Below are 14,350 nucleotides of genomic sequence, written 5' to 3'. Positions count from 1 at the left end.
TAAGTGTTAGGTGATGAATTTGTTTATGCACAACTATCAAGATGTACCCTAGGATCCCTGATTCAAAGGATGGCCAGAAATCAAGAACTTACCTTGTGCCCTATGTCAAATTTCCCAGTAATTAAATCCTTACAACTCAAAATATGTTTGATAGGCAAACAAGAATGTCATCACATAGCAGTTAGGGATGCAATAACTTAGGCCTTACTCTAAGAGAATCATAATCTATAATTAAAAAGATGTCAAGGTGATTTATATAAGGGTTAGTTTTCAAGAGCCCTGATTTGAGGTGACCTAATGCTGCGATTACTTTCCTTTTGCTTGCTACCACCGCAGAGTGCTGGAATTGACCTGAGAGGTGTAGACCGCATTATCCATGCAATAGTGGAGGAGAAGAAAAAGTCCCCAGCAGCTGTATTTGTAGATCTAGACAATTAGTGAAGTCCACTCTATTACCATTAGATTTCATTCCAGTGAGCATCCTTCATGTGCCTGACATTTTCCTTGATCCAGGGGATACATAAAACATGATTCCAACATTGAAGAAGGGATAAAGAAACATGTAATTAGAAGATATTGATAAGAACAACTTGTTGCATTTGTTTTATGACACATCAAATGGGCTTATTTATAAATATCTAAAATGCTCTTAACTGATTCTGTAATTCCTCACTACTGTGTGGTGGCTCAGTGTCATTCTCCTGAATAACGATGATACATGGTCTTTTAGCAAATTCAAGGAGAGATAGAAATATAAATACATATTACAATACAGTGTGGGAAATAATATCATAATTATTTATAAATTTATGGAGAGTTATTCAGCATTTTAAAATTCTTACTACTTTTTTTTTTTTTTTTGAGACAGGGTCTCACTCTCTCACCCAGGCTGGATTGCAGGGGCACGACCTCAGCTTACTGCAGCCTCTACCTCCTGGGCTTAGGCAATCCTCTCACCTCAGCCTCCTGAGTATCTGGGAATACAGGTGGGAACCACCACAACTGGCTAATTTTTTGTATTTTTGGTAGAGATGGGGTTTCACCATGTTGCCGAGGCTGGTATAGCTCAGGTGATCCACCCGCCTCAGCCTCCCAAAGTTCTGGGATTATAGGCATGAGCCACCGTGCCTGGTCTATTATTACATTTCAATTCAGTAATCTATCATTTGACAATCACACGTTTCCCCAATAAGTAAGGTTATACTGGCCTCAAAAGATGAGATGGGAGGCATTTCTGCTGTATTCTTAGAAATAATTTGTGTATATTGGTAGTACAACATTCCTAAACATTTTTGAGAAAATTTCAGTGAAATCATGTGAACACAAAGTGTTGTTGTTGTTGTTGTTTTTTTCTGTCAAAAGGTTTTGATTAATGATACAATTTATGTAATGGATAAAAAGGTCTTCAGATTTTTAATTTATTTCAAGTCGTGGTATCCAAAGAATTTGTCTATTTCACCCTGATTGTCAAATATATTGGTTTAAACTTGTTCATAATGTACTGTCTCTCCAATCATCTACAGAGTTATTTGTCATATTAGCAAAATGTGATTTTACTTATTTTTTCATTTAATCACTATTGATAAGGACCTCCTCAATTTTATAAACACTAAAAGGCAATTTGGCTTTATTGTTTTTTTCCCCCTATTGTATATGCATTGAGTTCTGCTATTGTCCTTGTTATTAGAAAGTTTCACTTTAGAGAAGTTTCGGTTGTTGTTCTCTCACTAGCTTCTGGCTATGTAAGTTAAGATCATTGAGTTTTGAGCATTTCTTCTCTTTTAATATCTCCCTTTAAGGTCATATTTTTTCCTTTAAGCATTTCTGTAATTTCACACCACCAAGTTTTTTTTTAGCAATAAATTCATTTTTATTGAATTCAAAATACTTTCTAAACTCCATTTCAACCTATTAGGTCCATAGGTTCAGAAGCGTATTGCTTAATTTCCACACAGTTGCAGATTTTCTAGCTTAATTCTATAGTTGTCAGACAATACTTGCTGAATAATTGCAAATCATTCTATAATTTGACTATTCTACATTTTGAATCATTAAATGATTGAATATTCTATATGCCTTTGAAAACCCTTTTGTTTGGTGGAGTGTAATATATATGTCAATTATATCAAGTTTTTTAACTGTTTATATAGATATTCTATATCCTTAATGCATTTTCATCTGATTGATATATCCAGAGAGCAGTGTAAATGTTTCCCACTGTGATTTTGGATATGGCTCTTTCTCCTTTTAATTCTACTAATTTTACTTCATATACTTTGAAGCTGTATTATTTTATTCAGTTAATGTTGAATTGCAACATCTTCATGTAGATTTACCTTTTTATCATTATGACATTTCCCCTTTTATCTTTAGTAATGTTTCCTGCCTTAAACATTACCTCACCTTATATTAAAATTACTACATCACGAATCTACAAAAATTACATTTGTGTTTACAGGAACAGATTTTTCCTTGTTCTTAACTTATAATTTAAATCCTATTTAAGGCATATCTCTTATAGACAACATACATTTGGGTTTTGTGTCTTTATCCAGACCAACAATCTTAGCAGCCTTTTAATTAGAGTATTAGTACATTTACATTTAATATATTTATTGATATATTTAAGATTACAGCACTCATCTTGATATTTTTTTCTTATTGACCCTCTCTGTTGTTCTTAGCATTTCTTCCTTCTTAGCATTGCTTAGGCTAATCAATGACTTTCGTTATTTAATTTTTCAGCTATAGTTAGTTTTTAGGAGTTATTCTGTCTTTTAGTAGTTACTCTAGAAATTACTAGTCCTGAACTATTATAATCTAACATAAATATTACCATTAACATTTCCATAATAATGCTAGAACCTTAGAACACATTAGCTCCTTTCTACCTTTCGTGTTATTGTTGTAATGAATTTTAATTTTCCAAACATTTACATCCCCAAAGATTTTATTGCTATTGTTTTGTGTTTAACAATACCACCTGTGTTATTCTTTCTATTATCTTCTTTCCTTCCTAAAATTCAATTTTTCTCTCTGGGGTGTTTTTTTCTCATTCTGCCTAAATAACTACCTTTAGTATTTCCTTCAGTTAAAGTTTGCTAATAATTATTTATCTTAGGTGTTGTTGAAAAATGCTTTCATTTCATCTTCATTGTTGAAGAATATTTTTGCAGGTTAAAGAATTCTAGGTTGGCATTTTAAAGCACTTTAAAGATGTCATTCAATTGCCTTCCTGTTGAAAGGTCACCTGTCAGTCTTTTTCTGTTCTTTTGGGTCTTTGGGTCTTTTATCTTTGTGCGCCTTTTATAATTTTCTCTTTAATTTAGATTTTTAATGTTTCTATTCATCTATATCTAAATCTGTTTTCCTTGATTACACTTGAAATATTAAAGTATTCTTGAATCTGTGGGTTGATGTTACTAATTAATTTTGGAAAACTTTCTGCCATCTTCACTTCAGATATTGTTTCTATCCAATTCTGTTTTTTTATCCTGTTAGTTCAATAATGTGCATATTGAATCTTTTGTTGAACTCACATGTTTTTGACATTCTTTTCTCTCATTTTTTTAGTATTTTTAACCCTTTTCTGTGCTTTAGTTTGGAAAATCTTAATACATTATTTCTCAAGTTCCTTAATTATAAATTCTATTCTTTTAAATCTATTATTAAACCTACTTAATGAGTTTTTGCTTCTAGATATTATATTTCTAAGTCTTAGAATTTCCATTTCATTCTTTACATAAATTCCAGCTCTCGGGGGGTAAATTCTTTCTCTTTCTTTTTTTTTTTCTTTTTTTTTTTTTTTTTGAGACGGAGTCTTGCTCTGTCGCCCAGGCTGGGGTGCAGTGGCCGGATCTCAGCTCACTGCAAGCTCCACCTCCTGGGTTTACGCCATTCTCCTGCCTCAGCCTCCTGAGTAGCTGGGACTACAGGCGCCTGCCACCTCGCCCGGCTAGTTTTTTGTATTTTTTAGTAGAGATGGGGTTTCACCGTGTTAGCCAGGATGGTCTCGATCTCCTGACCTCGTGATCCACCCGTCTCGGCCTCCCAAAGTGCTGGGATTACAGGCTTGAGCCACCGCGCCCGGCCAATTCTTTCTCTTTCAATGAATTAGTTCTAGTTTTCCCATTTATTTTCTTTAATATATTGTGTATGTGTTTTTAAAAATCTTCATCAGATAATTAAAATATCTGAATCATCTCTTGGTCTATTTCAATTGTGTATCTTCTTCTCTTTCAATCATTACATTCTTTCTTTTAGCATCTGTAATGATTTTCAATTGCCTGATGTCATGCACATAAATAAATTGTAAATGTCTAAAATAATGGTATCTTTATCCTGAGATGTTTCTCTTTTCTCTCAACTAGAGAGATAAAGTGATGGGTAATCAGCTTATTTCAATCAATAATTGTGCTGAGTTGTATCTGTATTTAGTTCTGGTAATCTTCAGTCTGTACTTGGTTTGCCCCTGTCTTGTTCTTCAGGTCTTTTCACATGAAAGTCTAGTGTATTCTATAGAGTCCTTCCCTGTCTTCAAATTAATTTGGCATGACTGCCGAAAAACTTTCATTATGCATTTACAGAGTTTTCCATTTATATTTTTAGCATAGTACAGAATTTGCCTAATGCCTTAACAGAAAAATTGCTTATGTGCTTTAGACCACCTCCCTCCAAGCTATGCTGATTTATACATTTGCCAAAAAATAGTGTTCAACAGGGTGTAAAGCCTGAATTCTCAGCCTCCTGCCTCAACCAGAAATAACAAATGCACCCAGGGTATAGCACATTTACAAAGCCAGCTGATCTTTTTGGAATATAACCTTTTTTCAGTAGTCATTACTTTAACAGATCTCTGTTGTTTTCAACTTATTGGTATCTAAAGTTTACAATATATATACACACAGAAGTACTAGATAAATTATACAAATATATATTTCTTGCTTTATCTCATGGTCAATTTATATAAGGATTTTGGTAGTTCATATAAAACATTCTGGCCGAGTGTGGTGGCTCATGCCTGTAATCCTAACACTTTGGGAGGCCAATGAGGGCAGATCACTTGAGGTCAGGAGTTCCAGACCAGCCTGGCGAACATGGCAAAACCCTATCTCTACTAAAAATACAAAAATTAGCTTAGTGTGGTGGCACGCACCTGTAATCCCAGCTACTTGGGAGGCTGTGGCAGGAAAATTGCTTGTACCCAGGAGGCAGAGGCTACAGTGAGCTGAGATTGCACCACTGCACTCCAGCCTGGGTGACAGAGCAGGACTCTATCTCAAAAACGATAATAAAATTATTTTTCCTCTTTTATTCATTTTTTTACAAAATAAATTTTGCTTCATTCTCTTTTTTCTTCTCTTAGTAGAAAGTGAATTAAAGAAGTTGGATTCTTTGGGGATGATGATAAATCTTTTTGGATATTTTGAATTTAAGGTGACAATAGAATTGGCCTGACACCAGCAGGAAGTTGGAGATGTGACATGTTAACTCAGCAACAAGGTCAAGACTGAGGATATGAATGTGGTAGACATATGTGTAAAGATTATAGTTTATGTCAGTGAATGGCATTTTCAAGTAAAAGAATGGAGACAGAGAATAAGAACATTTCATGGACTCTTTTCCTCACTTTAGAGATATTAAAAGGAAATAGAAAATAAAGAAAAATGAATTTAAGAAATGAGGAAATAATCAGTTTAATTCAATGAAGTATAAAGGAAAACAAAAGAAAGGAGATGGTGACTGACCAAATTCTAACTGGTTGGTTCATTTCTAGATTTGGGAAAGAGTTACATTACATTTAATTATTAATAACAGGTCGAATATCTTTCCCTGCATCATCAGGCAAAAATCTGCTTTGATAGTTGGGAAATAAAAATTTTTCTAATTAGTTTAGTAATAGTTAATTGAAATTTTCTCAGATATATAAATTTTACAGTAAGAAAATCAAAATTTAAAAATGAACTCAATATATTGTCATTATAATATTTGTTAAATTTTGTCTTAAATCAATTATTATAGGTAGTCTTTGTTTAATAGTGATTGCTCATATATTTTTATCTCATGAAGAAAAGTAAAGAAGAAGAGTTATTTTTTCAAATAAAAAAGATTATAACATATTTCTCTGCATACCATCTTTTTACATATGAGGTCAGAAAAGCAAATTTTGTTACAAGCATTGATTTCATTGAGCAAAAGAATCCAAATATCTGATATCTTTCTAAATGAATTATTCATTTTGTTACAGAAGAAATAAAACTGAGATTGTTGGAACGGTACATTATTCCACATTGCACTTGCATCTGGTTTTAAGGATTTGTTCCCTATAGCCTACGGTATATGACAGGTTTTATCTCCTTCCTGTCTCTTAACATTCACAAGAGTGCAATTTTATTCCCTAAAGCTTAAATAAGCCACATTGTTACATGACTTTTTTATATAACCAATTTTTAAATTGATAAGTTATATCTAGATCTCTGAAGCAACTATCAAAATTATTAAAATATGATAGCTTTCTAGGATGTGTTCATTCTGAAACATACATTAGGTATAAATTTCTGTCACTATAGCGAAATCTGAGAGAGATACACCTGCATCCCCTAGTCCAAAGGGTTAAATAAAGACAAATTGTGTTGTTTTAAGTGTACAATAATCCCTTGGTTTATCCTTCATGCTCTGTAAGTTTATTGTTTTATTTGTAAAGTTAGGCACATCATTCACTAATGGTGCCCCATACATTATAAAAGTAGAAACATATCTGAAAACAGTAATATGAAGAAAAGTGTAGGTATATAATTTCAGCCTGAGTAATTTATAAGTTTATCATATGCAATATAATATAGGTTTTTACAGACAATCAGAAGACCACTAATTTCCTTCCCTTTGTATTACTATTCAAAAAAATAATGTAATAAATTTTGTTCTCCCAGATGAACTGAATAGATTAATTACCATATTATATGTGTTTTCCTTCTTACTGCTATATACTTTCAACTTAAAAATTACTTCAGAACAAATAGCATATCTCTCCTGTGTTGAAAATAACTCAACTCAGTTGATGGCTGAGGTTAGTTCTTATTTCTCTCTATTTGATATATGATCAAGAGAACCACAATTGCCAAGAATAATACAACAGAATAATAAGGCTATATGAGGAATTGTCAAAACTATTAATTCAATAGCCCAAGTCACAGTTGATGCTCAAAGGCAATTTCAAACAGTTACCAGACACTTCAGGTTACAGACTAATTTTTTCTCAGTTTCCTTAACAGGACATCTATGAAAATATCAACCCAGGAAGTTACACACCGCTAAATGCTTTAGGATATTTAGTTTCAACACTAATATCTCATGCATTAGCATAAGCAGAAATAATTACAATTATATTAAATGTGTATGTTTATTTGCTGCTATCATCTTACGTATCATTTTATATTATATTCCCATTATTTTGTTAATTTAACTATGATATGACATTTAAAAGTTTCTCCGGTGGATTATTTTTATTTTTCCTTAGATTTTGTGGACACTATAATTAAAATATGTTATTTGAAATTTTAATAATAATGTTGGATTTTCATAGAATTTTCAATGAAGAAAATATATTAACTACATCCCTATGTATACAAAGAAAGCACAATCAAAAGGGTTAGTCCTGTGTATCACATTATTGAAATTAAGTCATTTCAATATGAATGTACACAGGCAGTTGGTTGATCACTATAATTTCCGTTTCACTCATAGGCATATGGCAGATAGTTCATTAGAAAAAGCAGAGAAGACAGCACAAAGTTCTAAACTCTGATCAGGTAACAAAAATTTACCTTAATGTTTTACCACATTTTATTACCTATTACCAATATCAATTATGAAGCCATCATCTCTTTACAAAAGATTTCATGGAAATAAATACACCTCTTTCACATATATAAAGCCCACAAAATTTCAACCCTGATTCTATTTCACAAACGTCTCCCTCAGCCTCAAACTAACTGATCCATTCATAGGTTAGACACATTCAAACTATTTTTTTTTTTTTTTTGGTGGATTGAGAAAAACAATGGTTTACATTCTTTTAGTATTATCAGAAGTTTCATGTGTACCATTTTTGAGTTTCTATCTTTCTGTACATTTTTCCATTACCATTGCTTCCTTCTAGCACTGTATTACTTGAAGAATATGAGGCAGTTATAACAACTAAAGAATTAAATGGTATAAATACACCTTTTTTCAAACCCTTTGAACAGGAAAGAGAGGAAAACCCAGTACAGATAACTATATAACTTTGCCCTTTATGGTTTTCTTTTAGATTATTTGTTAAAAGGGAAATTATTAAATTTTTATGTGCTCTGCACAGCCTAGCCTTAGTTTATAGGATGAGAAGAAAATAAAAGATTAACTGTTTTATTGCCAAGGGATAGTCATTATCTGCCCGTGTACATTGGAAGAATTCTTAGCGCCCTGGCTGTGGTTTCAATGCCTGTGTCCAAGGTCATGAAGTCATGAGCTTTATTCTGTGCCCGCAGTCATCATGTGGAGCAGTGAACACAATTACAGAACATTTGTGCAGCCAGCTTTGCTCAAATCTCTTTCTCTCTTTTCTTAATATTAAACAAATTCTCTGATCTGCTGGATCATTTTACTCAGGCAATATGTCTGAACACCTGCCTTACAATTTTTAAGGTGATTATTTAAAATTGAAAATATCATTAAAAGTCATCCTACTGTGGAACTTCTTTGAAGAAAGTGGATTATAGAGTAGTAGAGATATATAAATTGGGCAAGGAATTCAAATCCTTGGAAAAGCGTGTCTGCTTTTCTTACACTGAGGCGAATGTGAGTTTTCAGCAGCAATCCTGTCTGGGTCCCTCCTAGAGCCACTGAACAATTTCTTTTCATTGGTCACGGCACCTTCCTGAAAAGACTGCCTGCTAACCAGAGTGTGGGGAATGATGCCCTGCAAGAAACACAGAAATGGCATCCTCTAGGGAGATTTTGTCAGCCATGGTGAGGACTGTGTAATAAAATTACACATTCAAGAAGCTTTGGTTCTCTCTCATATCATGATGTCATCTTCTTATTTTATCCTTCATCTTTTGTCATTGAATAAAAACAAATCACTTGTTTTATGATTTTCACTTGATATAAAGCCACATATCACAGTTAAATAATAAACAGCACATGCTGAGTGTTTTGTGGAACTCCTGCATTTAGGATCATAAATGTGTATTACCATTCTCCTCTTCTCTCTCCTGCCAAAATATATAGCTTGACAAGGCAAAAGTAGTTCCTGAGGAATTTTCTTTAAAAAAATTTTTTTTAGCTGTCTTGGTCTTTTAAAGCACGCAAGTATCTCTAGGTTTTAAAAACATCAACATGTCTCCAGGGACCTTCTGCTCTAATACAAGGTAAGTAAAAGAGTATTTTTACAATTTTTATGTTGAAGTTTTAAATACGAGGAAGTACATACAAGTTTGAAACTCTCTCAAGAGTCAGAATTTGCTACTACCTTGAATGGATTACCTCATTTTACTTATTTGTTGTCAATTGCATTCTAACAGAAGGATGATGGTTTTTGAGATCTGAAGTCTATGCTATTTGAGTAGTAAGGGCATCCATGTGAAAAATATAGTAGCAAGATACACACATACAGAGCACAAAAAAAACTACGTGAAAAAAGCAAGTATTTAGTTTTCCTAGCCTTTTTAGAATAAAGGGTTTATTTTATTCATTTCTGTAACATATTATATCCCTCTAGTAAGAATTTCATTCAACCAAAGCCCATTAACTGTTAAATTATTGCACTGCTATTTAAAATCAATAATGAAAATGTTTAGCAGAGTAATAAGCAAACTAAGTGATTTCAGAAATCTTCAAGATTTTTTTTTTAATTCACATTTTGCTTCAGAAATGTCTCAGTGGTTAATGTTTTAAAGTACACTGGTCACTGTAATAATCAACATTTCACATTAGTTTTGCTTAAGAAAAAGTACATTTTTGTGACTCACTAAACATATTTTTAAGAGAAAAATGCAGAAATATAAATCAAGACACCTTTCATTTTACTTTCATTGAGGTGCATCTAAGCAAGCAGAACAGGATGAGACTCTGCCTTACTTAGGAAGACACTTGCTAACACACTACTGATGACCCAGGCAAATTAGAGGTAAATTACCTTTGAGAGGTCCCCAGCCTCCAAATAGAAGCAGATAACAAACACATTCCACGTAACCCAGAGGACTAGCCAGACAGCATACTGTAGAGAAGCGAGAGAGAAATAACATATAATTAATTTCGAATCAGTCGAGTATGATTCAAATAAAACTTGAACTTTTGCACACCCAAATATAAGATTAGCGGGAAAGGTTAGATATTGCTTCTCTCTAAGGAACAAGATTAGATGTACGTTTATCTCTGTTGAGTTTTTTTTTTTTCCTTTTCTTTTTTTCTTTCTTTTCTTTTTCTTTTTTTTTTTTTTTTTTGACAAAGTCTCACTCTGCCACCCAGGCTGGAGTGCCGTGGCATGATCTCGGCTCACTGCAACCTCTTTCTCCCGGGTTCAAGTGATTCTGCACTCTCAGCCTCCCAAGTAGCTGGGACTTCAGGTGCGTGCCACCACACCCAGCTAATTTTTGTATTTTCATTAGGGATGGGGTTTTGTCACGTTGGCCAGGCTGGACTGTTTTTTCTTTTTTCTTACTGTTACAGACTCATAATATTACAGCTCAAATCTGCTTCAGGATAAATTTTTTGGTTTTAAGACAAAAAATAGTAATCCACATTTTTGTTTTAAGAGTGAATAATTATAGTTTCTAGACATCTAAAAAAAATTCAATGCTCTAACATACATGTCAGATAAAACCCACCAAAAGAAAACTCACAGTTTCCTTAGCAAAACCATCCCCATGTAGGACAATGTATAACCTTTTCCCAAGTTGTCAAGGATAATCTTCAAATCAGTCTTTCTGCCTCTATCCCATTCTAATCAGCTTTCTCTCTTTGGTGTCTCCTTTTCACATCTCCATTCACCTTTTTATTTTATCATTTCACTATCTCCCATTACAGTGACCATCTAGCTAGTATCCCTAAATTTATTCTATTTTCTCTTTAGTATACCTTCTTTAACGATGACAGATTTTCTTACTAAGATATAGTTCTCATCATTCAGTCAGCTAAAATGTATGAAGCACCCAGAAGGCAACATGCTAGCAAGACACTGAGAATACAGAGACCAATGATGAATTCCTCCTGAACTCAAATCAAGTGAGGGTGATAGATTTTTTAAAAATAGATCATTATTATACAGGAATCATAAAAATATATAAAGTCTGAGCACAAGGAAGGAAAATGAGAGGAGTACATAACCTGTTCTGGGAAAAAGAATCTGCAAAGCTTAACAAAAGAGGTTAAGAAACACCTTCCAGAAGAGATGAATCAAGCTTAAAATGAATGGACTTAAAAGCATGGGGGGTTGGAAGGGCTTTCATGGGAGGGTCCTGGAAACAAAGGAAAGAGCAGGTGTGAATTTTTAAAAAGTGGAACAAGATGGTATCATGTCACTTCCCTTCTAAACAAATGCCAGTGGCTCCCATCCTTTCTACGTGAGTTCCAATATCTTTAATTTATGCTTCATGAACCTCCATGATCATGATCATGATCTTGTACCTTGTTATCTTTTGAGACAACATATGCCTTTCAGTTGATCTCTGGAGTAATCCTCAATTCCAGACACATATATTATTTGCTCTTCCATGTAGATGGAAAGTTATTTCCCACCTCTGTGCCTTTTTGTGTATTATTGTTGGGGTGATCAGACCCAACACCAGGTTGTGGGAGTGACAGTCTGACAGAGTCAAAGGAATGAGAAAAGACAGTTTGAGAGAGAAAGTGGGTCCAGGGGGCCATCGCGAGTGTGGAGGTCACAAAGGCCCCAAGCTCTGGAAGCCCAGTCTATTTATTGGTGCTCAAACAAACAGGTGGTGAGAATGTGGGGGTTGAAAGGGCAAGCGTATGATCTACAGCTATGATGGTTTAGTATTTCCTTTGAAGCATATGGAACATATTCTGCTACTTGAGATAATGGAGAGCAGGTTCTTTTAACTCAAGATACAATCGATCCTGGGAGGGCAAGGAACAAAGAGCTAGCAAGCCTAGACACAATCCAGAGCCATGAGCCCTGGATTCTATCCAAGCCACGAGGGGTTTTGTGCCCTGGGCTTAGATTGTGGTGTGTCAGGGCAGCCTTCTGCCCTTTGGCACAGAGCTTGGTGTTCCAAAGGCCACAAGGGGTTTTAGACTCTAGACTCTGGACCCTGGACATGTTCCAAGGCTCTTTTACATTGTGTCAGACATGCAAGCCCTGCTTCAGCTTCTCTCAACACTCAGCTTTTCTCCCAACAATTATCCATGTATTTTTGAATGCTTTTACTTTCCCCTAGGCACTCTTCTTACCACCTATCATTTCTTTAAAAGGTTAATTCAAATTTCACCTCCTTCATGAACAAGAATTTCCTGAGCCCTACTTAGTGCTGCAATAAATTTTGTTTCTCCTAATTTCATATGAAATGTCTTATATCTGATTATTTGCATATTTTCTCCAATGCACAATGGTAAGCTCCTTAAAAGACTACTTTTTAATTTTTATGTTCCTAGGTTCCTAACTTAGTATTTTGCACAAAATAGGTATTAAGACAATATTTTCTAAGTCCATGAATAAGTAGCAATATGGAGAAAAATTGTATTATTTTCAGATGCAGAACCCATTCTTCCCTCTCAGACCCAGTTTTTGTCACATTACTATGATCATTCATGTAGTATGAGGAGTGAGAGCTCTATGTGAGGAGTTTGTGTAACAATAAATGATAACTCAACTGTTTTCTAAAGGAGGTGGTTTCATCTAACTGCTTAATGTGTGCATTGCTCAATGGAGTATAATGTTAGGGCAAACTAAATGATCCAACACAAAATATGGAATTTGAGAAGCTCTATGAGTTGAGGGCTGGATGTAGAGACAGAATCAGGGAGCCAAGCAGACTGTAGCAAGAGAGGAACTTCAATTATAGAACAGAGATCTAAGGAGAAATTTAAGTTTGTTTCAATGACTTAAGTGATTACAAGAGACAGAGAAAGCATGACCGATTATAATGTTTTATCATGTCCTTTGTGCACAATGACATATTTTCCCCATATTTTTTATAATGGAGAGCTAAATAAACACCAGTTACTAAAAGTAAAAGCAGCAGGATACTAAGATTTCAGCAATGGCTGATGAGCTAATGAGAGACACTGTATTACACATATCAAATTCTCTTGAAAATTTGTCGTTGGCAAGCATTCTTTCCAATATAGTATTTAAAAATGTCAATGTTGAAGCTTCTTAATTTCATAACTAAAATTATATTTTATGCTTATTAAATGCTAACCATGTTTATCTGTATTCATGTGGTATATAGGGCACAGTCATTACTTCAGTATATGTTGAAAATATAATAAAAATTTGGAATCTTCATTTATACTTACTTATATTTATGTGTATGTATAAATGTAAATTATACTTAGTTTGGTTAAAAATCAAGCTGAAAAATTTAAGTTTTAGTCACCAAAATTAATAATTTTACAAAACCATATGACAGGTAATGGATTATATGCAAATAACTAGCATATAGAGAATAAGAACTCAGAACCTAACATCTGCTTCTGTCACTTTATGATCTTTGGCTATCTTCAAGTGATATGACCTATTACAATTAAGTTTACTTAAATATAAAATAGGCTTATTAGTAGTAGCAAACTCCATGGCTTCAGTGAGAATGGAATGATCAACTGTTGAAAAGTACACAATACTTGAATTTTCATTATATGTTGTCATTTTCTTATGACGGTTATGTTACATCACCATCTCTTCTTGTTAAAATAATAACCAGTAGGGTTGGGTGTGGTGGCTCAGGCCTGTAATCCCAGCACTTTGGGAGGCCGAGGTGCGTGGATCACCTGAGGTCAGCAGTTTGAGACCAGTGGACCAACATGGCAAAACCGTGTCTCTACTAAAAATACAAAATTAGCCAAGCATCGTGGCAGATGCCTGTAATCCCAGCTACTAGGGAGACTGAGGCAGGAGAATCACTTGAACCCGGGAGGCAGAGGTTGCAGTGAGCCAAGATTGCGCCACTGCACTCCAGCCTGGGTGACAGAGGAAGACTTCATCTCAAAATGAATGAATGAATGAATAAATAAAATAACAGTAATCCCCAAAGACGGTGTGTCATTCTGCCACCCTTGCTGGAAGGCAGTGGTATGATCTTCGATCACTGCAGCTTCAACTGCCCTGGTTCAGGTAATCCTTCCACCTCAG

The 14,350-nt window shown here is 34.2% G+C and overlaps 1 protein-coding gene and 1 long non-coding RNA gene across 11 annotated transcripts in view; one reads left to right on the top strand and one right to left on the bottom strand.

Moving 5' to 3' along the window:
- The window catches only part of LOC105465543 (sodium/potassium transporting ATPase interacting 2), a 1,022,956-nt gene that overhangs the window by 451,962 nt on the left and 556,644 nt on the right, over window positions 1-14,350 (bottom strand). For all 10 annotated transcript variants that reach the window (XM_071095949.1, XM_071095948.1, XM_071095950.1 and 7 more), the window contains one exon: window positions 10,175-10,255. In XM_071095949.1, coding sequence (XP_070952050.1) covers window positions 10,175-10,255 — 81 coding nt within the window. The remainder of the gene's footprint in view (window positions 1-10,174; window positions 10,256-14,350) is intronic.
- LOC139363061 (uncharacterized) overlaps window positions 1-14,350 on the top strand; it is a 122,673-nt gene that overhangs the window by 107,826 nt on the left and 497 nt on the right. The gene's annotated exons all lie outside the window — the stretch shown is intronic.

This window comes from Macaca nemestrina, chromosome 5 (assembly GCF_043159975.1).
Source record: "Macaca nemestrina isolate mMacNem1 chromosome 5, mMacNem.hap1, whole genome shotgun sequence".
NCBI lineage: Eukaryota > Metazoa > Chordata > Mammalia > Primates > Cercopithecidae > Macaca > Macaca nemestrina.
Note: the sequence above shows the minus strand (reverse complement) of the source record. Positions and strands in the feature narration are given on the sequence as shown.